This window comes from Gopherus evgoodei, chromosome 5 (genome assembly GCF_007399415.2).
Source record: "Gopherus evgoodei ecotype Sinaloan lineage chromosome 5, rGopEvg1_v1.p, whole genome shotgun sequence".
Classification (NCBI taxonomy): domain Eukaryota; kingdom Metazoa; phylum Chordata; order Testudines; family Testudinidae; genus Gopherus; species Gopherus evgoodei.
Genome location: NC_044326.1, coordinates 119932174 through 119958987, shown reverse-complemented (window position 1 = coordinate 119958987; position 26814 = coordinate 119932174). Strand labels below are relative to the sequence as shown.

Genomic DNA, 26814 nt, shown 5'->3' with positions numbered 1-26814 from the left:
GAATTGAATTGAGGGGCTTATTCTATGAAAAATCAAGTCTCTGCTCTAAAGAATTCTTTTTTCTGTTCTGAAAAATCAGCATCTTAATTGCATTGTACTGGACAATAATCTTTAAATGCAGTTTGTCAAGGAATTGCAGATTGTTGCAACTATTAGGAATATTTTGAAGTTGCTTAAAATTGAATCTTAACGTCTGAGGCAAATTATATAGCTATTTCTCCTGATGAACAGTAGAAAGTGCATGTATATACTAGTGGAAAATGTGCTGGAATAAAAAATTTTCATTCATTAAAGAGGAGGTGGTTAAATATGTAAAGGAAAGTATAGACAATTGAATGGTAAAAATGGTAAAGTTAAATATGTAAAAAGAATATGAAGTAGAACAGTAGAGAAGTGGCATTAATTTTTAATCTTGCAACAATATTGAATATACAGTTTGTTTTTAATTGTATTATTCAAGCCTATGTTAGTGTATGCTTCAGTTTAAGGCAGGATGAAAGAAATGTGCATAAAACTTGTAATATATTTTGCCAGTATTTCAGAATGTTACAGCACTTTGTCTCCAAAATAAAGATTTTTTTGAAGATTGTGTTCCTGTTACTCTGGTAAATTAGTGGCTTTCTGCGTAAGGACCATGTGTATTTCTGTTAAGTGTCCTTTATATTAGTATGGCCATGTTTTTAAATAATCTATGCAGTATCAAAATCTGTTGTTCTGTGTTTTGCTTCTTATTTAAAAAAGTTTTTTGTCATTCTGCTCAGTTTTTTCTAAATATCATTAACTATAATAGTCATCAATACAGATTGTGCTTTCTTAGTCTTTCAATGTGCTTTCAAAATCATAACTGATAAAGTTGGTAGATGACACAAATTAAGAGACTGTTAGGTAATGAAAATGGCAGGTCGTTAATTTAAAGCAATCTGGATAGCTTGGTAAACTGGGCACAAGCAAAGTGTTTTAATATGGCTAAATGTCCATGTGTCCATCTAGGAACAAAGAATGTAGGCCATACTTACAGAATGGGGGACTCTATTCTGGGAAGCAGTGACTGAAAAAGTTTTGGGGATCATGGTAGCTCATCAACTGAACCTGAGCTCCTGTTGTGATACTGTGGCCAAAAGAGTTAATACGATCCTGGGATGTGTAAACGGGAATTTTGAGTAGCAGCAGAGAGGTTATTTCGCCTCTATCTTTGTCACTTGTGACCATGGCTAGAATGCTGTCTGATTCTGGTGCTCACAGTGCAAGAAAGACATTGATAAATTGGAGAGGGTTCAGTGAAGAACCACGAGAATGATTAAAGGATTAGAAAACGTGACTTCGAATGACAGACTCCAAGAGCTCAATCTATTGAGCTTAACAAAGAGAAGGTTAAGGGGTGGCTTAACTATAGTGTGTAAGTACCTACAGGGGCATAAATATTTAATAATGGGCTCTTCAGTCTAGCAGCGAAAGGTATAATGTGATCCAATGACTGGAAGTTGGAGCTAGATAGAATCAGACTAGAAATAAGGTTTAAATATTTAACTGACAGTAATTAACCATTGGAACAATTTACCAAGGTTTGTGTTGGATTCTTCATCAGTGACCCTTTTTAGATCAAGATGGGATGTTAAAAAGATCAGATCTAGGAATTATTTTGGGGAAGTTCTATGAAAGTTAATATTTTCTCAGATAATTGAAACTGCCAGTAAAATAAGGGTACTTGTGCACAACCCAGTATACTAGGATCTCAGTGGAGGCAATAAGTGAGATTCTGTGCTGTGTTTCTGACAGACACAACACAGAATTAGCAGACCAAGGATTGAGGTGGTTGGGGCTAAGGTGGCTTTAAGTATCCTTTGCACCCCATCTGAGCCTGCACTGTTCTGTTGGCTGGAATAGCCCACATCATAACTGAAAGAGCCCTGGAGACCTGTCTAAATTATGGTAGTATCCTGAGGTTGCAATATGGGTCACTGGGCTGTGTGCTTTGGGTCCTGCCCTCGCATGCCTCTTCCCGCCCTGCCTCTGACATGTCATTGTCTGTGCTAGGTAGGGTTGACAGCCCTCCAGGATTGGTCTGGAGTCTCTAGGAATTAAAGATTAATCTTTAATTAAAGATTATGTCATGTGATGAAATCTGCAGGAATACCTCCAACCAAAACTGGCAACCCTAGTGCTAGGGTTCGAAAGCGGGCCTTGGAAGGCCGTCTTATGATCTTCTTTGGTATCTGTGCAGAAGAAATTTCTCTGCAACCAGAACTGAGGATTTTAGGTCTCTTTAACACTACTGTTGCCCTTTTACCAGGCATAAGGGGGGCAGAGTAGGGGTGACGGTCATCCTATGGGTTTAATCCATTTTGAACAGACAGTTCTGATGTTTTTAGAATTAAGGGCAATTTTTGTTTGAAAGCCCATCACCACCATCCATGCACTCATTTTCAGAGTGACTGTGGTAATTAGAAGAGGTGTAGAGTAGAACTTTTGTATGTGAACACTATTGCATATATTGACAAAGAAAGATCTCAAGCTGTACATAATATTTTGTGTTCTTACTGTGTCCTATTGAAGTAAATGCTACTAAGGCCTTTAATTTTGGAGAGAGTAAGATCTTCTGCAACGTTTTCCACTGTTAACTGTTGTTCAAGCAAATGAGTTGGTCAGAACGTTCAGTTATTTGAATAGAAACTAGTATATTTGGGAACTTCAGTTGCATAACAAGAATTTTCATTAAAAAGAACTCAAAATATTGCGGGTTTCAGAACTTTCCCTTAAAAACTCTAGTTAATATGTATGCCATATCTGTCATAACTTCCTGCAATCAGCCCTATGCAAAGGTTAAAATATAATAGTCTTAATTTTTTTCCCTAAAAGAATGGAAACTTGTGTAACCCCCAAAGCATTCTCTCTTCACCCATGCAACCACTTGTTCTTATTGTTTTCATCTTTGTCCTGCCCAGTCTACACCTAAGAGCTCTTAATATTTTTATCCTCTATTGTTAATTTAACATATCCCACAACTACTGAGTTTTTAGTGTTTGCTACCATGAATATTTCCACTAAAAGTTGTGTGACCACTGATGGTAGTGAGCACTAACGTTAGAGCCAGATCCTGCAGATATGTACTACTATCTGGGCAGGACTCTACAGTGTCATTGCACATCTATGGCACTTAAATTAGAATTTTTATTACTGGTACAGATGATTGGAAACTGTTACCATTGTCTTCAACAGGAGTTTGTAGTAAGATGTATATCTGATGGAAATAGTTGTCTGGGCTGGAAACACTCTTTAGGTTGCCCAGCATTTCTTATTAAGACTTGTGTTCGGTTACTTATGACTTTGCCAAACGGTTAAGTGTTTGGGCTGAAATTTTCATGCTGCGTGTTTGTCTGATGCTGAAGTGTTTTGGAAAATTCCAAGAAGGAGGCTAAAGAAAAATGCATTGTTTTGCCCATATTAAAAAACTCCAACAATCTGTTCTTTGAAAAGCTCTACTGAGCCTATTGTTTTGAAGCAGGGATTTGAAATTTTGCAGGGGGTCTCAGGGATGTGCATTTTGCCTTCTCTGTGAAAACCTGTCCAAAGTTAGCCAAATTATAACAGGGGTCCTATAAAAGCTTCTGAGTTGTATCCATTGTTTATGGGACTAATAAGTCTGTAGCCTAAACAATGTGGCTTTTAGGGCCTAACTTTAAAAAATGAATTCATTATGACTTACTTAACTGTGCATGCTTCTAAAAACTCAAATCTTAAGTCTCTACTGATCCTATGTAAATACAAAGCTAAGCATCTGAACTTCTCTGACACAGTAATATTTTTTTTCCTGTAGATAATTCAGAATGGCAGATGAAGTACATCTTGTAACTTGGAGACAAATGCTGATGCGAAATAAAGTGCATGGTTTTATAACAGCTTCAATTTCAGTGCATTTATGTATAGATTACGGGATTTATATTCATGCCAACTAGAGCTTTAGGCATTAGGGCAAATGTTGGAATTTTTAATCTTATTAATAATCACGTTCTTCATGGCTGTTTTTAATAAACGATGTTTTTTCAGAAAACTTATTTGCAGGTATCTACATGCAGATCCCAGTATTGCTTAAATTAGAGGGATTTGGTAAGATTTGTTCACTTTTTTGTTTAAACAAAAAGAAAAACCCAAACACGCAAACTGTCAGTGAAGGATATCCTTTCATTGGAACACTCACTGAATTAAAGTGAGATCTAATTGCTGAAATGACATTAGCAGACCAGTTTTGTGTTGATTTCATATAAGTTCCTTACAGATAAACTCTGCAGTTATAGGAAGTGGGGAAGAGAATGAGCTACTTACAAGTTCAGATTTTTTGTTGTACGATAACTGGGTATCTTGTATAAGGAAGAAAAAGTTGTAGAGGCTGTTCCGATACTACTACTTTTAAGTAAGAGTAACATACTAAATTTTACCAGATCCCACCCCGTTATCTATAATTCTGTGAAGAACATGTTGAAAAGTTAATATAGTAGTAGTAATACTAAAGACTTCCAAATGTAAGTGTTCTTAGGTGTTCTAAATTTAACATTATTTAAGTTAAAAATACTTATTTCTCTCTTAATGTTTTCTGCCTGATGATTCATTGATAACAAACATGGCCCCCAATCCTGTAGAGGGGTGTTGATTGACCTCTGACCTAAAGCAAATCCCCACTGATTTCTTTGGGGCTTCATATAGATATAAAGGTCCACCTCCAATGTTTTCATGAAGAATCGGGGTTGTGGCTCTATTAAGCCTTTCAATGCCCCTTTGAGGCCGATAAGCCTTACTAGTTTTAGAGCTAAGGAAACTGAGGCACAAAGTAAGTATTGTGCTCAGTCACACATGGTGCAAGTGGCAGAACTTAATAGAATCCACCTCTCCTTATTGCCAGTCATTACTGCAAGTCTATCTTTGCATATGAATCTGGGTAGCAACACATGTCAAGGTTTCTTGTCAACAACCATTTCTTCCAGTGGTAGGAAGTTAAAAATATTATTTAAAACCATATGAATATTGATTCTGTTTGTATCGTATTAGAGTGAAAAGATATCAAGTGTTAAGGAAATGCAAACAAGTGAAAGTGATGTGTGTAGATTTTAAGCAGGCATGTAACAGAAGAAATGAGGCTTACATGTTGCAATAAATAGTGCCTGACTGCCCACCTAATTATTCCCAAGGTGAACAGTTTTGTGCGTTGATTAAAAGTAGAAATATAGTGTGAAATAATAAGAGGGTTGCTTTTGGCAGTAATTGGTTACTCAGTTGCATTTCATTAATTTCAAGTTCAGAATAAGGCAATAAAAATTAGACATTGATTATCTATGATGTACGGATAAGCTAGAACATGGATTCTGAACTTGGTGGTTGCAAACAGGTCTGGGGGATTCTGACCACCCTCCCTTTACTTTAATGGCTAGATGGCAAAGAGATCCTAAAGCATTTTTAGTTTTTAACATGTTGAGAACCTCTTGGCTAGGAAATACTATTCTTGCTGGGCTTCTATTTGTTTAAACTAGAGCGCACTTCAGGCTTCCAGACCAAGATTATATCTTGAATGTGTGGTAAACTCCATAAAGGTGACAAAGGAAATGGATTGAGGTGAAGGAGATCATATTGTATAGTTTTTAGAATACAGTTTTGGAATTCTGCTTTTTGTTCTTCCAACTCACTTGATGTGACACTTGGCAAGTTAACCTCTGTGCCACAGTTCACACCTCTGTAAAATGGAGTATTACTAACTTTGCAAAATACTTTGAGAGCCTCTGCTGAAAGATGCTGTAAATGTGCAGTGGTGGTGGTAGTAATGAAATTAAATGAGGTTGCCTGGCACTATGAAGTTTGATACATGATGTGGAATAATGGGTGGAAAAGCTGTTCTAGTAGCAGTAATTGGAGAGTATGAAAGCCACTCTCAAGAAGGTTTGTTATGAAATGTCTTTAGTATAGTGCAGTGTAACCTTGATGAAAATGTTCAGGGAAGGACTAGAAAATTGAGCTTTGTGGTGTAAAGGGTGCTGATGAGAAAACTCACTTGGAGGATGAAGTTATCACAGCAGAAAGTGAGAATAGGCAAGCACATGCATGACTGACTTTCCTTCACATTTCAGCTTTAGAAATCCTCAAATATGAGATAAAACAACCAACGTTTTGCAGATGCTTTGGGAAGGTCAGTTATTTGGCAACTGCAGAAACTTGACATAGCCTGTGGAGAGAACTATCTCAATTTATCTACTTCAGTACTTTACTAACATATCATAGTTAGGATGCTATGTTAGGGTGGCTACTAAGGCTGCCTTGTGCTAGGCCTTGTTGTGATGCTCCCTTGGGATACCTAGGGTTCTGAGGTACCCTGCTACTTCCTCTCCTTAGCATCAGGGAGATTTGTCCATCCCTGCCAGGTGACTCCTGACACCCCTAGTCACAGGCAACACAAGCACTTCCCCTCAGCCCAGGTGTGCATCACAGTCCCTCTGCAAACTGATACATTCCAGCCCCAGCTTCTCTGACCATCCCCTTGGAGTGTGTGGAGACCTTATCCACTGGACGCTCACAGAATTACCAGACCTGCTATTCCCAAAGGAGTGGAATACCACAGCTTACTGGTTACAACTTAGGTTCTAGCTCTGCTTAACACACAGCACTTGAATTTGTCTGTTTTGTAAACATATTTTTGTTTTCATTATAAAGAATAGATATTTAAATTATAGCAAATAGGATTAATGGAGACAAAGGTTACATATAACATCAAATCATAATATGTTCTAGCACTTAATCTTAGCTAACAAGATGCACTCCTTTCCGATGATGTACTGCTTCCTCCAAGGTTCTTCTCATGGCGTTTTCCTAAAGGAGGAGGAATAGATCTTTTAGGAGAAGTCATAGGCTGGGACTTGGGATCTAAGTACTGGTGCTGTTCAAATGTATTCAGTCCCACAAGTGGTCAGAGTAGTGGCCTGGCCCATGACTCAAGTGAGAAAATGGTTGGAGAAAAGTGAAAATTAGTCTAATTTTGTTTGTCTCAAATACAGTTAGTATCAAAAACTAAAAATGTTATATTTGGAGACTATGAACTTCCTGCTAAATTATGTTGTTATAATTTTTTTAAATAAATTCTGATTGTGTAAACCTTGGTATATTATTCCTAGCGTTACAGCATTTTCTGTTGATAGTGACGCATTGTTTGCTTGTGCTCAGTTTGCCAAGCGATCCAGATCATTCTGCTTCAGTGATGTGTCTTCTTCATGGTTTACCACTCTCTCTCAATTTCTGCAAATTTTATTGTAGGGCCGAGAATATTCCTATGGGAACTCACGATAAACACACTTGTTTGATGATAATTCCCTGATTACAAATACTTTTGTAAACCTATCATTTGGGCAGGTTTTAATCCATTTAATGTCTGCTGTGTTTATTTTATACCCTTCTAGTTTTTTATTTAAATATTGTGGGGTGCCAAGTCAAACATCTTACAGAAGTCCAAGTATATTACGCCAACACTATTTCCTTTATCAACCATATTTGTAATTTCCTTTTTTAAAAAATAGTTTAGTTTGACAGGATCTATTTTCCAGAAATATGTTGATTGTCATGAATTATATTACCCTACTTTTATTCTTCATTAATCAAGTCCCATATCAGCTGCTTCATTATTTTGGCTGGGATTTATGTCATACTGACAGGCCTGTCTGTCTGTCTAATCACACATCATCCTGCTTACCCTTGTTAAAAATTGAGGTAACATTAGCTTTCTTCCACTCTTCTGGAACTTTCCTAGTCTCCTATGATTTATTGAAAATAAACATTAGTGGTCAGTCAAGCTCCTGAGCCAGGCCTTCTAAAACTCTTGGCTTCCAGTAGATCTATTCCTGGGTCTGCAGAGGCCACAGTGGGACGTGTACCTATACCCTGTAATGCTGGGGCTGATTGAAACCCTTGAATGTAAAACATTACATGAGAGCAGCTTTAGGTATGTGTTTTCAATAAATGAGTAATCTTTTTCTTTATAAAAATAGCACACGTAGCGCACATATTGAATACTTCTAGTCTTGAAGCCATAAAGAAAATAATGTTTCTAAGCAAATTAGTGTAGTGGACCTAAGAAGTCACAGTATGGAATATTGAAGAAATGTTTGGAGCAGTTTTTTAGTATTTGCTTCTCTTGTCTAAGAAGGCTCTTTGTTCAAAGGATAGGAGCCAAATTGCTCACATACCACCATAATTCTTACCACTAACACCATTACGTATAATCTCAAAGCTCTTCAAGAACTCAGGGAATGTGAGCTGAATTTCGCAAAACTCTACAGGTGTTATTAAAGGATAGCAAGGGGAAAAAAAAGTGCCCCTCTTTCAAACAGGTCTAGGGATTGTTCCTTCAGCTCCTAACAGGAATGAAAGGAAGCACATCAGTTAACAGCATTAGCAACGAAAATTCACACTGGCAATGATGTAATAACCTTTATACATATTTTTCTTATGAAAAATTACTAATACTAATACAGTGTTTATGAAAGATTAGAGTTGTAAAACAATGTTTTTAAGCTCCTTGATGGTCATTTTTAATTTTTGTATCAGTATCCATTGGCATATTTTTTTCTTTTAATAGTTTACAAAAATGAGTAAAACAAATGGATTATCAGAAGATATTATATGGAACTGCAAAATATTGCTTAAAGAGAGAGACGTGGTTCTAAAACTCATGAACAAATGTGAAGACATTTCAAATAAATTGACAAAACAAGTTACCAGGATCACTGAAGATGGAGGATGTGGATGGAATATAGAGCAGCCTTCCATTCTGAATCAAAGGTACATCTGAATACTATCTGACATACAGAAAAAAATGTTTGATAGTATGAACATATGAAGGCAGAGATTTTCAAAATTCTGAGCCTGAAATTAGGTGTTGAAGACTGTTAGGCACCTAAATAAACTGACTCCCCCCCCCCACCCCCCAAAATGGTTGAACACCCAACAGGCCTTCTTGACATAGATAGGAACTGCTTTGTGCTCAGCACTTTTGGGAATCGGTTCCTACTTAACTTAGATGCTTGACTAGAGTTGAGAGGTTTGGAACCTATTTTTGTACATCTGACCCAAAAGGATTTCCTTCATGCTTTAAAAGGTACATGCACTAGGCTGTCATACATTTACCGGAGAAAAAAAAAAATCTTTGTGGGAGGGACATAAAAAAAGTAAAAATGGGAGTTTCTGCCATTTGTATGTGAGGGAGACTTACTCATGCATTAACTGGTAACCACCAACTTTTTAATACACAGGATAAAATAAATAAGTTAATGGAATTACAGAAGTAAATAAGACAGCCTGCTGTGCATATTATGAACAACAAGTTTTACTGAAATGTTATTAAAGAATCTCAGCAATGCTTAGGGTATTGTGCATTACAGGGTTGAAGTGCGTAGATGTCCTGATGTTGAGAATCCGTCAGAATTGACTCAACCTTTCAACTTTCCAAAGCAGATAAAAATAAGCTCTGTGCAGTTTGCTGTCTCTGTTTTGAATGAAATTTTGTAAACTGAGGCCTGGATCCTGCAAGCTACTCTGCACAGCTTGATGCCTAAACCCACAAAGGAGCCCCTTTTGACCTCAGTGCTGTAGAGCAGCCCATCCATAGCGAGCAATTTTCAGGAATCGGGCGTAAGGTCTTGTGCGCGCTATATCGTCACCAAAAATTCCCTGTGTAGTGTATAGTAGTAACTTTGGATGGACTGTTTACACCTCTGATTAAAAACAAATATTTTGTTGAATTGTTTTGTTTTTGGTGTAAAATAAAAATAGTCAAGAGCCAACACTTTCACAGGGTGTTCAGAGCTGAAAAATGGATTATCATTCTTGACTGCATACCCTACTTTTCTTCTATATTCTCCTGTTCAGTTTTTACTTCTGAAAATAAACTTTCTAAAGAGGGTCACTGTATGAGAGATTTCTAATAAGTTGTTCTGCTTTACAAATAGGTGCAGCTGCATCACAGATTCTATAATAGAACTAAAATGTTTTTCTATATTTTTAAATAACTATTGTATGCCAGTTAATGATTAAAAAACAGACACAATATAAATGGGCTAAAGGAAAACATTATTGTTTTAAAATAATTATTAATAATGTGTAATGGATTCAAACAACTAAAAACAATTTTTAAACTTAAGTGACATTCGTTTTGTTCGTAATCATGGGCTGGGAGAGACTTTCAGGACTCTTGAAAGTGATTTCTTGGCTCCCAAGTGGACCTCAGGTGGAATAAATGGTAGGAAACACTACAATAAACTGTTAGGATGATAATTGTAGAAATTTTATTATTTTTGTGATAATCTTTCGTATAGAAACAATCAGAAAGGGGCTAAAATTGTGAATGATTCTGTGTTTTCAGTATGGAGCTCAAGCCCTATCAGAAGATAGGTCTGAACTGGCTAGCGCTACTACATAAACATGGGTTAAATGGTATTTTAGCTGATGAAATGGTAAGTAGAAAACTGAATATTTAAGAAATTTTATACTGCTCGTCTGACCTACTTTTATCTAAATAGTTCATATATTGCACTTACATGATGTGTTCCATAACCACAGATTAGTAACTTGACATTGATTTAGTTGAAAAACCTCACCAGTGGAAAATCACTTTAAAACTGTTGCTTTGAATTTTCTTCCTTTTCTTCAATTAATTGAGTTACTGTAGCCGTAACTAGTGAACTATTACTCACAATCTCACAGTAAGAAGTATCTTTAAATATTCTGAGGGCTATACCGTTAATATCTATTGTAAGTCAGAGGTAGAAATGAGATTGTGAGACAATTTCATTCATACTGTATTGTAAAATTAATTTAAATTTGGAAATCACAGGTTCCTTTATTTTGCGCAGTTACTCAAATTGCAGTATCTCTTTACGAGAGAGAGGCTTGAATTTCATAGCATTGGATAATTGGGATCAGATGATGGTTTTGGGTAGTGGAAGCCACTCACATAGCAAAAAGATTTCTTGAACAAGTAGATATTTCTCCCTGTGATAACATCATACATTTCAGGTGTCTAGTACCAGATTGTAATTTAACCCGTAATACATTTTTCAAATTCTCTTCACCACTTCTAAAACAGCGAGAAGATTGTGAGAAGGGTAGAATAGCAGAGACCCTGTCCTCCCCCTAACTTCTCCCTTCCTTCCCCCCAACAGTTGGCTGTAAGCTGTGAACTCCCTTCTTCCTGTGTCTCTGGGTTTGAAATGGTTTGAGAGAGAAGGTTATGGATTTCTGGGTTCTTAAATGGCTGTCACCTGTAATTCTGACACTCTCGGTTAAATTTACAAGAAGTGATATGCTTGGTGCTGTTGCTGTAGATATTTCTTTGGGACTCAAATAATGTTCCTTGATTTCCAAGTTCTTTGCTCTACACTTCACGTTAATCCTACTAAGACCTCTGTGTGTGGGGTAGATAAGTATTTTAAATAGAAAACACAGACAGTACAGTAAAAGTTGCTAGAAGTCTACTCCTATTGCAAAGAGATTTTTACTAAATTTCTCTTCAGAATCCTAGTCTCTATCAGTCTTGCTGTAAATACCTGGAATACACTTTACAGAGATGGTCCTTTTTATATAGGGCACTCACAGGAGTGCTCTGGATTCCAAATAATGGTCTGCACATCAGTACCACAGGCTGTGGGAAGACAAGTAAAAGGGGGTGCAGGGGGGCGGGGGAAGGAAAGATTAAAATTTAAACTAAAATGAGAACATTATAAATGGATGATAAGAATAAATGAAAGGACCGATTAATTTGTAATGAGGTAAGGTTCAGAGGAAGAGAGTCATTTAAATGATTTGAGGATGATTACTCTTATATTCAAGTGAGTCCCAGGAAGTATATGGTCTAAAATATAGCTGATAAACACTAATATTTTTTATTTTTGTTACACCTTTCCTCTGACGATGTGTAAACACTTGAAAAATATTGTTATCCACTTATTAGTCCCAACTGTTCTTTCTTTTTACAGTGACTATATTAATTTTAGTTTAAACGGTTAATGTTTCTTCCTAGGGTTTAGGAAAAACAATACAAGCTATTGCATTCCTAGCATATCTCTATCAAGAGGGTGATAAAGGTCCTCATTTGATTGTTGTGCCAGCTTCAACTTTAGGTAAGTTAAGGATTTCACAAGTATTTGTAATGAAATAAAACAATCCTGATTCATTAATAAAAAGATTATGCAGATTGAAGTTTTACGATCACACCTTTATATATAAATAATTTTTACTTCAGAGGAAAGTTGGTGATGTAATTTCTTCATGAAAATGTTGAGTTTTCTAAGGGTATGTCTGCACTGCAGTTAGCCACTCATGGCTGGCTCGTGCTAATTGAGTCAGGCTAGCAGGGCTTGAGCTGCAGGGATGTTTAATTGTGGTGTAGACTTCTTCTCCCCTCCCACCTCGCAGGCTCCTAGAGGCCAGGTTCCAGACCAAGCCTGAATGCCTACACTGCAAAACAGCCCCGCAGCCTGAGCCCAAGTCAGCTGGCATGGGCCTGCCCTCAGTGTCTAATTGCAGAATAGATATACCCTCAGTGGTTGAAACTAAAGCTGTTAAACTGAGTTGAAGCCATAGCTTATATTAATATATTGAATTTTTTTTAAGACGCTTGCATTGAAATTATAGGTTGTAAGTAAGTAAAAAAGTGATTATTAAAAAAAAAATTATGTATGTTGTACAAAATTGAGCTACAATTTTAATGCAGTGCTAGTATGTTAGTTTTACTCTAACTGTGGTACATTCTGGTCACTTAATTACATCAGTCTTACTCTGTGTTGGAGTTTTATTTCTCTACCACAGTCACTTAAGGGTAGGTTTCATTTTTTTAAAATATTACCAGACTCCTTTTGCACTGCAGAATCCCTCGCAAAGGTATGCCAGATCTCTAAAAATGACTGGCTCTGTGGAGAGCTATCAGTTTCTTGCTTTTTCATGATTATTAAACTCGCGCACAATTTTCCTCCTTTTTTTTTTAAAGAACAAAAATTCCCGTACTGTAAAACAATTTTGTAGAATTTTTTAACAACTTGTTTGCTTTGATGACCCGTAGGCAGGATTTATAGTTGGGTAACTTCCTAGCTGATGTTTAAATAGAATCATTTATAACTTCCAGATTTTAAAATGCCTATTTTAATTTATGGTATTGTGGAGCTAAATAGCTTATCTCTTTCACCAACAGAAATTGGCCAGTAAAAGATATTACCTCACCCAGCTTGTCTCTATTCTAATTTAGACCTTTTTGCTTGTCTAAAATAACTTCATTTAAGTGTGTGTTTTTACTACTGAGCTAGTCTATTCCAATAATTAAAAGGATATCTTTTCTTTACACCGGGAAGATGTATAGTGAAAGATCTTCTTTCTTGGATTTTTTAAGTGATTTTTAAAGTCTTGTGAAAGATGCCAAATTGAGAGCTCTAGAGATGGTAGCTCTTGGGCAAAAAACAGGTACAGTGTGGGGAGTGCAGGAGCAAGGTATCTATAGCTGTGTTGTCAAGATACCTCAATCCTGCCTTAAAGGTCCCTTCTAGGAGGCTATAGGATAGTTCAGTCTCCATCCCCATTCGATCCTTAGACCTGTCTGCAGAAATGCCAGTTGTGATGATTTGTGCATCTGTCTATAGAAACCAACCCACGTGTCTCATACAACCGCAGCTGTCAGTTTGACTCAGTAAGATTGTCAGGAACAACTTTTAATCATTATCTGCCTGGTCTTCAACATAGATGTGAAAGGATTTCTATCCCTTTTCCAATTCCCGCATCAAGTTTTGTGATGAGACACTTGTAAATAAAGGTCTCTAGAAATAATTTTTTTAGAGAAATAAATGTCCATTCAGCCCAGAGTCTGAGTATTCTGCACTGGGAAGTTGAGCTTTAACTAATACTGTTTTATATCAAACATCATCATGATAATGAGCAGAAAAAAATTGAGTCCTGGTTAATGTATGTCTAAAATGTGAGCTGTACAGGAGTAATGAAAATCCTCCTTTAAAAATGTTTCCTTGAATTATGTAAAAACCTGTCCTTTTCTTTATCCCCAAGCCCTTGTATATTAGCTTCCAGTCAACGTGAGAAATATATAGCATCTTTGTCAGCCATTTTTAGCCTTGCAAGATTTTATAATGGAGAAATTTATAAAACAGTATCACATTTTTGCTTCAGTATAATTTTATTTGATTTTTTAGCTGATGTTTAGTCTAGTGCTGAAGAAACCTAAAATGTGTTGTGAAGTGTATTAGTTTATATAAGATTCATATATTGCTTTCTCATAATTTTTTACAGATAACTGGATAAGAGAGGTTAATCTGTGGTGTCCTGCTCTTGATGTCCTTTTTTATTATGGTAAGAAATCTATTAGTCTTCAAAATACAGAAGTAAATACATAAGTTTTAAGACTAATCTGATGATGTGGCTGCATGTGCAACATAATAGAACATGAAATAGACATTGGACAGCGTTTTCAAGATAATAGTTTAAATACAGATAGTGAATGCACAAAAAATATTGTACTAATGTGTCTATTTTTTCTTCCTGTAGGATCCCAAGAGGATCGTAAGCAACTCAGAATTGACGTTAATAATAAAGTTGTAAATTTCAATGTGATTGTGACCACGTAAGTACTGTAATTAAAAGACCCCAGTAAATTAAATCAAAATGTTGCTCTGCTGACCTCTAGTGGTATTACAGAGCATCATTCAGATGTTGAATTGGGTCAACAGAGAGTACTGTCAGTTGATTTTTTTCAGTCTTACTGTTCACATGGCCAGTGAAAAGCTTAGCATCTTTTTTTGTGGTAGATATGTAAAACTGCTCTGACCCACAGCACGGTACTGCTTTCTCTGCCTTTAGTAAATACAGAAGGAAGAGGTTAGAATACAACCAAGAGCTATGGGAGCTACACAAGGAATGCCACCATCACTGGTAACGCAAGATAGGTAGAAGAAGCTCACAAACTTTGACTATTGTGATGTTGGATATCAACATCATATAGAGTATTATAAGATGTTGTCTTATGGTGACTAACAGCATGGGGAAGATAAAGGTACTGGAAAAATATATCAGAGAGTTCTCCTTAAATGGAAGACAGCTAAAGGGGAGTTGGGTGAGGAAACTTGTGTATGGGTACATTTCTGTACGTACCACCATCTAGATTTGACCATTATAGAGAATTTTAATTGATTGAAAATGCAAATTAAAGTAAAAGGCCGAGGAATTATCTTCCTTTGGAAAGTTTTGAAATATCTTGTGCAATTTCCTTCCTTTCTGGAAGTTAGACGTTTCAAGATGAAGATTTTAGTTAAAAAGGGTACGCTCACATTCATCTGTAATTTGCCAGTGCCAAACTGTGTTCTGTAACCAAAAAATAAGGCAAGTGTTCTCTATAGTCACCAGTTCCATTGTGTTCCAAAGTCGTTCATGTACCCCTTGAGTACAAATACTCAAATACTCAAATTTGCAAAATGCAAACATAACCTGCTTTGGGCTTTTTACATCATTTATCCCATCTGTATAAAAAATATTGGGGCTTATGTGTCTGTCCTCATCTGTGGCTCTCAAGCCCCTTCATTCTGCAGAAATGTGCTCCCAGATTGTTAAAATCAAACAAGAATGTGCCTTGTCTTCAATATTTTTGTACTAAACTTTCCATTAAATATTTTTTGATCTCATAGGTTTTCTACTTTTCTCTTTTTTCTTCTTCTATTTTTTGTTTGATTTTTGCCATTGACTTGGCTTTATACTTTCAGATTTTCAGCTGGTTAAGTTTTCCTTTTCTTAATCTAAAGCTCCTTTCACTCCCATTCTCCTTCATTCTCCCTTCTTCCTATGTGACTGCTTTCCTGATTACTTCTTCCTGCTCCCACTTCCTCTTCCTCAGAAAGACACCTGTCAGTCACTCACCTTAGGAATGAAGAGTTAAAGGTGAGGCCTGCTCACCAGACATAAATTGGAACTGATTGATTGATGCAGGGCAGAGATTCTGGGACCATCCCCTAATTAGATGGCAGAATGTGCAAATGCAAGACCAGTTATCCCTGGTTCTGTTGGAGTTGGGAAGCAGTCATTAAACCTGTTTGGAATTAGTTTAACTACTAGAATCTGTGTCTGAGTTCTTAGGCACATTGCACCTCTTTAAGTGCATGTTTAAAACTGAACAAACCTCTACACATACTCAATAATTTGTAAACATGCATAACTTTGTTCTTGCAAACAACTTTTTTGGGCCTTGAAACATTCTCAGTTAAGACTACTGAGTTTAAAACCTCAGAAATGTAATAGCCCTCTTTTTGAAAAAGAGAGAAAAAAATTAACCAAGTAATGTTAATTTTTTGAGTCAAGAAATGTGTGAATTTCACCTTCACAGAATTCTGATGGCCATGAGGATTTTGCTCAGAGTGTAGTAGACTGGGGTGGGCAAACTTTTTGACCTGAGGACCACATCTGGATATAGAAATTGTATGGCTGGCCATGAATGCTCACAAATTGGGGGTTGGGACCAAGGGGTTCAGAGGGTGGAATGGGGATCAGGGCTGGGGCAAGGGTTTGGGACATGGGGACGGGGGCTCAGGGGTGCAGGTTCCAGGCTGTGCTTACCTTGTGCAGCTCCTGGAAGCAGTGTCATGCCACCCTTTTGGCTCCTATGCAGAGGCGCAGCACCAGATGGCGCTGCATTCCGCCCTATCCACAGCCACCGCTCCTATTGGTTCCTGGCCAATGGGAGCTGAAGGGGGTAGCAATTGGGATCAGGGCTGCTTGCAGAGCCCTGTGGCCCTGGCTGCCCCTACACATAGGAGCCGGAGGGGAGACATGCCACTACTTCCAGGAGCCGCAAGGAAAGCCCCCAACCCTGCTCGCTGGCTGGAGCACGGAGCGAGGCAAGCCCCTCACTCTGCTCCCTGGCAGGAGCTCGGGGACTGGATTAAAAGGTCTGACAGGCCGGACGTAGCTAGCGGGTGGTAGTTTGCCCACCACTGTGGTAGAAATAGAAGTTCTATATTGAAAATTTGATTATGGAGAATATCAGCTTCTTTTTTGGTATTCGGTAATTGTCAGCTCCAAACTGTTGTGGTTGGTTTCTTTCAAAGACACTGCTTATTGGGACATGATCATTTTGTTTAAATGTCTGTTATGTCATATTTTTAGGGCTTATAATTTAACTACCTTTAGATTGCAATATACCCTGTGTTAATAGAAGTATTAAACATTCACTTATTATGTATTCCTCTGACAGATATAATTCTGCAATTAGCAGTGCAGATGACCGTAGCCTGTTTCGCCGGCTCAAGCTTAACTATGCAATCTTTGACGAAGGTCACATGTTGAAGAACATGGGTTCTGTACGCTACCAGCACCTAATGACAATTAACGTAAGAGAGTTTGGGGTTTTTTGAGTAGTCCTACCCTCCATTTATTTGTGGGAGCATGATGAAATTTTGGGCTGAAACAAGGAATAGAATTCTTAGTATATAAGGCACTGTATGTTACAAATTTAGGAACACGATTGCATGCAACTGAATGCCAGTCTGGATACAGAACAGGTTTGTACTTTGGTAACTGTAAATGGAGATTTATTTCCCAACTAAATATAAAGCATCTTATTCTTACAAGGTCTCTCTAAGGTAGTAGTCAAATTTTAGAATTTTGCTTGATCTCAAAGTATTACACTGAAATATAAATTGTCTTAAGATGCAGTAACCACCTGTAAGTAGTTTTCAAACTATAGAAAAGAGATGGTACCAAAATGATAGGGTACTTGGGTGTATATGAAGGGTTTACTACTCTGGTTAATATAAATCATACAAATTAAGAGTTGTAAGAGGTATGTGTGTGCAGCTCTAAAGAGAGACAATAATTATGCTGATGAGCTGTTTGTTAACCTATTTGAAAACATACCATGGTCTAAAGTTGGGGGAGGAACAAACATGAGGATTTCAGGAATCACTTTTCAACTTGACTTGAGAAGAAGTAAGGTATACAGCAAATCTCATGAGGTAAATTTCCAACTTAACTCTTTCAAAAAGTTCCAGTCAACCCAGCATTTCTTGCAGAAGAAGCAAAATGTGGCTGTAAGAAAGATTCAGAAAACTTGAGGCATTTTATTAGGTTGGGCCATGGTGAAAATTTCCACATGGCATGCTCTGCTTATTTTGTTACTAAACGAACATCACTGGAAACTAGTCCATTTGATGCATACTGTGGGATGAAATATATGGTTGGAAAAAGGAATGGAACTGAATGCTAAATTCCTGTTTTCTGTGACTTTTTCAGCACAAAATTTGCCTAAGCTATTCTTTAGAAGGAAAATGTTCATTCCTCTGTGTCATAAACAGATAGCTAAGGGTTAATGTTATTTTACCTGTAAAGGGTTAACAAAGGGAACCAAACTCCTAACCAGAGGACCAATCAGGAAACAAGACTTTTTCAAATCTGGGGGGAGGGAAGTTTTGGGTGTGAGTTCTTTGTTCTTTGTCTTGGTTCGGTGAATCTCTCGGCTCTGAGAGTGATCTTTCTATCTCCAGGCTTTCTAATCTTCTGTTTCCAAGTTGTAAGTACAAGGATAGTAAGACAATAGGTTTATATTGTTTTTTATGTATTTACATGTGTGTAGTTGCTGGAATGTGTTAAATTGTATTCTTTTTGGATAAGGCTGTTTGTTCATTTTTTCTGTTAAGCAGTTGACCCTGTATATTGTTACCTTGATACAGGGACCATTTTATGTCCTTTTTCTTTCTTTTTATAGAAAGCTTTCTTTTTAAGACCTGTTTGAGTGTTTTTCACTGATTAAGGCTAAGAAATGAAGGGAGGGGGAACATCGCTTTGTGTTAGATTTACTAAGCCTGACTTTGCATACCCTCTGGGTGAGGGGGGAGAGAGATTAGATCTCTCGGTACTTGTGTTTCAAGGACTTGAAGCAGGGAATCTCCCAGACTACCCAGGGTGGGGAAATCTGGGAGGAGGTAAAGAGAGTGGAATCCCTTTGTTTAGATTCACGAAGCTTGAATCTGTATATCTCTCCAGGAACCCAGGGAGGGGAAGAGGGAGAAGGGAAGTGGGTTATTTCCCTTTGTGGTGAGACTCAGGGCATCTGAGTCTTGGGGGTTCCAGGGAAGGTTTTGGGGAGACCAGAGTGAGCCAGACACTGGAATTTTTCTGGCTGGTGGCAGCGATATCAGATCCAAGCTGGTAATTAAGTTTGGAGGTTTCATGCTAGCTTCTCATGTTCTGAACTCTAAGGTTCAGATCTGAGTAGGAAAGTTATGATACCCTGGTATTCATTTCATGTTATTTTTGTGACTTCTTTCATATTGACCGAATAGGCAAAGAATCGTCTGCTGCTAACAGGCACTCCAGTTCAAAATAACCTGTTGGAGTTAATGTCTCTATTGAATTTTGTCATGCCACATATGTTCAGTGGTAGCACCAGTGAAATCCGGAGGATGTTCTCTTCAAAAACAGTAAGCAGTAAAAATACTTTTATTTCAAAATCATACTTTCATTGCTGTAATACTCTTCTTTTACACGGTTTGGTTTCGTTATGAACCTGTTTTGGGAACTTGTTACACCCTTGATAACATCACATCTGTACAAACTAAACCAAATGGGTGAAATTGTATTGTAGCTCGGTGTCCCAAAACTCTTGTAATTTTTGGTTACATGAGACCAAAGGAGGGCACTTTTTTCCCTTCTCTGGCTCCTGGGCGATTGTGTCTCAGGTTAGGGCATGCAAACTAAGTAATGATAATGGCATTAACAGAGTTGAGAATTTTCACATTACAAAACTTTGAATTTTTTCTAATATTTTTCTTAGAAAGCTGCTGAAGAACACAGTATATATGAAAAGGAGAGGATCGCTCATGCGAAGCAGATTATAAAGCCATTTATCTTGAGAAGAGTAAAGGATGAGGTAAATCTGTTAACTTACAGCTATGCTAATGAATATCAAGTGGTGGTGGAGCCGTGTTGGTCCCAGGCTATGGAAGACAAGGTGGGTGAGGTGATATCTTTTATTGGACCAGCTTTTGTTAATGAAGAGGACAAACTTTCAAGCTTCACAGGGCTTTTCGTCAGGTTCCTCTGTGAAGCTTGAAAGCTTATCCCCTCCATGAACAGAAGATGTTCCAATAAAAAATATTACCTCACCCGACTAGTCTCCCTCAATGAATATGAAATAATTTTATTTTTGTAGTGTAAAACATTGAGAACTCTTTTAAAAGGTAACACAATAACTTAATTTTAGGAAACTTAATAGCAGTGAAGATATTGAAAATTCTTATAGTATATGCACGAACCTTCTCTAACGTTTGGGTGCCATTTTCTTGAACCTCTGTCCTCTACCTTAGACCCAATCGGTCCACTTCTCTTTATCACCAGAAGTCTACAACTCTTTCCCAACCATCCCACCCCAAAAAATGAGGCTTCAGCTACTTCTCTTCTTCCATGAGTCACTCTTCTATTTCTCATAGAACTTTACTTTTTCCCAATACTGTTTTTGGTGCTTATTTGTTTCTTGCCTCTTTCTGTTTACAGCATTGTAAGTGATTGTCCCGATGGCATCTCTGAGATTTGCTGTACTGTTAAGCTGTAGCCAACAAATGAGTGGCCTCACTTATCACAAAGTGCTATTCTGCTTTACAGTAACATCATTTTATTTAAATGATTTACTGCATATATATGATATAGCTGCAACTGTGGGTTTGAAGTATCTTGGGGTCCTCAAAGCCTTTTTTGTTCTGTTTTAGAACCCAAAGATCATTAGAGTGCTTGATTCTGTCCCTGGTAGAAGTAGCTTGTCACTGGCCCCTTCTATCTAGGATTGCCTGCATGTAAGAATTGAACAAATTTTAACAGCATTAGCATTCTAATGTGGAGAAATTTGATCTTAATCTTGCTGACATTTCTTCTTTCCCTGTTTGTTAATGTGTCCCCTTCACTGCTTAGTGTCATCTGTTACTAGTTAATCAATGAACCCTAAGCAGAGATTTGTCTGATAAGTAGGAAAATACTTTTCAAATATTTTTCAAAATATTTCTTCAACTTTGAAGTCTATTGACTTCACTTCTTAGGATGTGATTCGAAGTCCATTATGGTCAGTGAAAACACTTAATGGTCTGTGGATCAGGCCCCTAAAGAGTTGCTCTTAAATACACATTGTTGCAGTTCACCTTGTGGGCAATACACAATTTCAAACCATTCAGAGTAATCGTTATTCACTTGAAATTTTTATCTTGTCTCATCAGGTCCTTAAACAACTACCCCCCAAAAAAGATCTTATTGAGTTGTGTGATATGTCAGAGAAACAGGAACAGCTGTACTATGACCTCTTCAACAAACTAAAGAAATCTATTGACAGCCAGGGTATGTGAGGGTCTGGTTGTTTTTCCCAAACTGTCTCTTAAATTGTACAAAGCTTTTGATTTGTGGGAACATCAAATACTTAATAGTTTTAGAAAATTCAGGTCATAGTTGCATAGATTAAATGTTTGTTTTTTTTATTTGTTTCATTAAATCAAATATGTGGAAATGATGGCAATATTTTTTTTGGCCATAGAAAAAAACTCAGAAATGGGTAATGTCATGATGCAGCTGAGAAAAATGGCAAATCATCCTCTCTTACACCGCCAGTATTACACAGCTGACAAACTGAAGATGATGTCAATGCTTATGCTCAAGGTAATCTCCATAGGATTCACAAATATACTGTAACTTCTCTGAATTCTTCTTTTCAGGATCTTGAATAAAAATGTTTGGGTGCCAATCACTTGATCAGAAGTACTTATTTGTAAAACTTTTTTTCTTTAGATTTTTCCAGTTGCATTTATCCAATGCCCAGATTGCACTGCAGACATTTTAAAATTTGAAAATAAACTTCCAGATCAGCTGTAAGAAGACTTGCTTAGGAGAAGACATTTCTGGTCCCACATTAGACCACTTTTCATCAGCCCCCTAATTTTCTCAATTGACTCTTCTCCTTATTACATAAAAAGCTTGGAAGAACAGTTGGGTCTGCCAGCATATCCTGAAGTTCACCAAATGTGGGCTGTAGAGAACCAAAGTGGGGAGAGCATATATACGTGAACTATCCTTTTCCTAATTTGGCTTTGATTAATTCGCACTGTGTTTTGGATTAGGTCTCTTTCTAAAACAAGAAAGTTAAGAGCCAATCTGAAAATATAATAGGCACCTTAATAAAACTATAAATGTAATCAGATTTGAATGTGCACATGTCAGCTGCATCTGGAGCCTAATGGGGTAGGTGGGTGTGTGTGTGTGTGTACGATTCCAGGGGGAAGATGAAGCAGTTCTTCCCCTCCCCCCCTTTTTTTTCCCCACAATCTTCCCTTCCCACTTTATAGATATGGCTCTTTTCCCTTCCTCTTTCTGCCCAGGTATGACATCCCTCTACCTGCACTACAACCTGGGCAGGGCTTCCTGTGTTTTCTATCATTCATCCAAGGATTGGATTCCCCATAAAGGAGTATTTCTTCAAGGGAAAAGGCCTGACATAGGGATAAAAGGTCCCAGGGTTTGAGGGTGTGTGGTTGGTGGCTAGTGAAGTAAAAGGTATTCCCAGTAGTACTTCGTAATTCAAGTTTATATAGAATCTTATCCCAGATGATAGACGTCAATCCTCCACCATCTCCTATAAACAGAACTTGAAGAGTTAATTTTGCATTAGACCCCTGTGAACCCAAATTAGTGTGTGCACAGGCCTGGTTTCTGGTGCTTCTGTTCTCTGCAAAAATATTGGATGTAACTGTAGTGCATAATCTTACTGACTCTTTAAGGTAATTATAAATATGCCTACAGTGGAATGCATTATATTCATTTTGTTACCTTTTTTACTTTTAGGAACCCACGCATTGTGATGCCAATCCTGACCTCATCTTTGAAGATATGTCTGTGATGACAGATTTTGAGCTGCATTTGCTTTGTAAACAGTATGCTAGTGTCAGTGACTTTAAGTTAGAGATGGATACAGTTTTGGATTCTGGAAAATTTAGAACACTTGATCGCATCCTCTCTGACCTTAAAGAAAAGGTTTGCATTAAAAGAATCTTCTAATTTAAATGTCTTCTGCTTTTCACAACTTTGTTTACCACTGATGTACTGAATCCCTATTAACAGGCAGCTTTTACATGCTAACTTGATTTTTCTTTGGAATACTACAGGGATAGCTTATGACTTTGTAGCACATATTTGATAGAACTGTACTGCTATTCTGTGTCACACATGCAGTTGATTGAATAGGGGAAATTGCAGCCCTGCAAATGTGTTCAAGGGTGTTTTTAAGGTTGCTCAACGTTCAGTGCTAACAGTAATGAGTCATACTGCTTTTCTGAAAAAGCTGTTTTTTTACTTTTTGTACTAATAAATGGGATTAGATATTATAGTGTATATAAAATTGTGCAAAAACAATATTTAAAGCTTAGGGAAAACTAAATGTTTTTCCCTGTTTCCTCCAATAATCAGAATATTCATCCTGGAACACGATCATAGCCTCTTAAGGTATGTCTCAACAGCAACTGGATGGTGTAATTCATAGCCTGGGTAGACATATTTGCTATTCTGCTATTCTGGCATGCTGAACACCCCACCTGTTATTGAAAATAGAACAGTTTATTTAAGTGCCTAAATATGGATTTTTGTGGCTGATACAGGCATCGAGGTTGGAAAATTTAGTCCCAGATGTATAGTGCAAAGAAGTGATTTTCTAATAAAACATTTATGTAATTAATGTCTTCCCTAACTGACTTCTTTTCCTCCTTCCCCAGGGTGATAGAGTTGTATTGTTTAGCCAGTTTACTATGATGCTGGACATTTTAGAAGTTCTCCTAAAACAGCAACAGCACCGATATATTAGGCTGGATGGAAAGACACAGATTTCTGAAAGGTAAGTGGAACTTTGTTTGCAGGAAGTGCGAGTAAGTTAATGCACATGTGCAGTTGTTTTTTCCACAAAGTTGAGAATTTCAGGTGTAGACACTCACTACAGCAATGGGAGAGGTTCTCTCCCATCATGTAGTTAATCCACCTTCTCCTTAAGAAGTGGTAGCTAGATAGATGGAAAAATTGTTCTGTCAGCCTAGCACTGTCTGCATGAGGGGATTAGTTTAACTAGGTCACTCAGGGGTGTTGATTTTTCACACCCCTGAGTGACACAGCTCGGTCGACTTAGCTTTTGAGTGTAGACCTCTCTGTCCCTCCACTGGCTCTCGTTTCTCCACTAAATCAAATTCAAGTTTCTTGTCTTCACCATCTGGTCCCCTGATATTCTCCTCTTTCCTATCTACCCTTGGTTTCTTTAAGCATTGTCCTCTCCACTCTCCCACAGATGCCAGTCAATGCCCTCCTTGGCTTCTTCCACAATATTTTCTATTTTTTCTTTTATCACCTTCTATTTGTAAAGTGCCCTTTCTGAGCTGGTTTGGAAGGCGACTAACCTCTCTTGACTCAGTCTTCTGCTCCTTAAGAGCTTCTTTAGCCATCTGATAGTGATTAGGATGTGAGGCACTTGGGAATAGCGTATTTATATTAAAAAAGTGGAACTAAAAGGATAGCTCTTCATCCTGATTGCTTTGTTTACATATTGATTTTTTTTCCCCTCATTCCTCTATCTGGAAAACAGCTATTGTAATTAACAGAATTGTTTTTCACAAAGCATGATTTGTGTGTGCTTTAATTTTGTAGGATACATCTGATAGATGAATTCAATACAGATATGGGTATTTTTGTATTCTTGCTTTCGACCAAAGCTGGTGGCCTAGGAATAAATTTGACTTCAGCAAATGTTGTCATTCTTCATGACATTGACTGCAACCCTTATAATGACAAGCAAGCAGAAGATCGATGCCATAGAGTAGGTCAGACCAGGTAGGTTTTTAATTAATATTTCACTAGCAAACTGAAAGAAGTGTGTGCAGCGTGTGTTTGTCCCTGCCTGCTCTATAGTTTGGACATGGTGGATATTAGGGAGATGGAAGAAGACAAGCTACAGGTAGTTGAAAATAACAACATGCTGAGGAGAATGGCAGGCAAGCAGAGAGTAGACAGAGTGCACATGGAAGAAATTAGGGGGAAGATGAATTGGGACTTTGATAAGCTGGAGAATGCATGTTTGAGGTAGGTTGTACATTATAAGAATGGGAGAAGAGCAATCAGCAAAGAAAGTATGGGAAGAAGACGACAGCAAGATAGGCCATGAAAGACTGAGGATATGATGGAATGACTGTCAGAGAAGTTGGAAGAGAAAAGGACGGGAAATCAAAGACCTATGAATTTGTGCCATTGACTGAAAGGGGTGCAAGGAATCACGAGCACCTCCTGTCCCTTGTAAATGGGAAAAGAAGCCGTGCAGTGAAGTGAAGTGATTGCACTAATTTGAGAGAGTTGGATTTTGGCAGGCTTTGGGTAGGCATGACAACTTTCTGGGAGGTATCAGGCTAAATAGCTCCAAACTGTGGAAAGGAACAAGTAATTCTTAATTCACAATAATGATATAATAGACTTAATCCTCTTTTCTGTGGGTTTTAGAGAAGTACAAGTCATAAAGCTAATCAGTAAAGGGACTATTGAGGAGTCTATGCTCAAAATCAATCAGCAGAAGTTGAAGCTAGAGCAAGATATGACTGCAGTAGATTTAGGTAAGTCTTTATTACTCATATTAGTTAGTCATACTTCATAGCTGTCCTCTATATAGAACTAAATAAATTTTTGCTGCTTCTCCTTAAAGTGCAGTTTTAGTCCTTGGTGTTGAAAATCCAGACTACTTCTCGTGTCCCCTGTTTTGTTGTCACCTATCTTTCTCTTAACTTCTGCAATGCACTTATGTAAGATAGAAATTAATATTAAAAATACCACCAGATTTACTGTACTGGTTATATTCGCTTTCCCAGTTAATTCAATAAAAACCTTCAATTTTATTTCGCTTGAAGCTGCCCCAAAACTCAGTACTGGAATATCACAAATGCAGGGGCTTGCCTTGGAATACTCTGGGCATGATGGATGATTACAGTTGATAATCCCAGTGGTGTTCTACACATTGAAAGAGCTACAGTCAAGTCAAGGGGGAGGGACTTCTTGTTGAAGTGTAAAACTAGACAGAGCCTTACTGCTTGGAGGAACAGGGTTTATTCATGTGAAATGTTTTCATTAATGCAGCACTAATGCTTTGCTTTTATTCTGCAGGAGAAGAAGGGACCATTCCAGCAGATATAGCCACATTATTAAAAGCTTCATTAGGTCTGTAAAATGTAAATAAAATAGTTGTGGATTTTATTGGTGAGGAAAAAGGCAATGTGGTACACCCATGGACTTTTACATTACTGGTGACCATAAGTTTTATGAACATTTATAACTTTTTGTAGTTCCTTTACTGTATTTCTCATGATACTGAAGATTTTTAACACTGATAGAATTCCAGATGCTTGAAAACAAAATGTGTAAATGCCACACACATATGTAGTGCATAAAATGTTGAATAATCCATATTTTACAAAGCAGTTTTAAAAATGGGGACCTAGTTAGTGATGACTTTACCAGATCTGCTAATGCTTAAGATTTGTCAGTATTTTTGTAATTATTTCTACCTCCCAAGTATATATAAGAACTGTCTGTTTCACTGGATAATGTGTGTAGATTTTTTTTTACATGTGCCTTATTTGACAATGCTCATGTCTGTTTATGCTTGTTTTTGTTCATTTGAAGTACCGTACTGTTTTTGTATCAACTTGTTCAAATAAAATTGTTTAGATGACCAGGGTCTTTTTTTCTTTGAAACAATGTTCTACT

General features: G+C 37.4%; 1 protein-coding gene across 1 annotated transcript in view; it reads left to right on the top strand.

Moving 5' to 3' along the window:
• Positions 1–26779, top strand: part of SMARCAD1 (SWI/SNF-related, matrix-associated actin-dependent regulator of chromatin, subfamily a, containing DEAD/H box 1) — a 65873-nt gene extending 39094 nt beyond the window's left edge. Inside the window, 15 exon segments of the mRNA XM_030565085.1 lie at positions 8606–8808; positions 10388–10478; positions 12044–12143; positions 14311–14370; positions 14566–14641; positions 17258–17393; positions 19344–19481; positions 19835–19930; positions 21264–21381; positions 21575–21696; positions 22876–23064; positions 23799–23917; positions 24715–24897; positions 25558–25667; positions 26212–26779. Of these exon segments, the coding sequence (XP_030420945.1) occupies positions 8606–8808; positions 10388–10478; positions 12044–12143; positions 14311–14370; positions 14566–14641; positions 17258–17393; positions 19344–19481; positions 19835–19930; positions 21264–21381; positions 21575–21696; positions 22876–23064; positions 23799–23917; positions 24715–24897; positions 25558–25667; positions 26212–26273 (1803 nt within the window). The 3' untranslated portion in view covers positions 26274–26779.
• Positions 26780–26814: the final 35 nt, after the last annotated feature.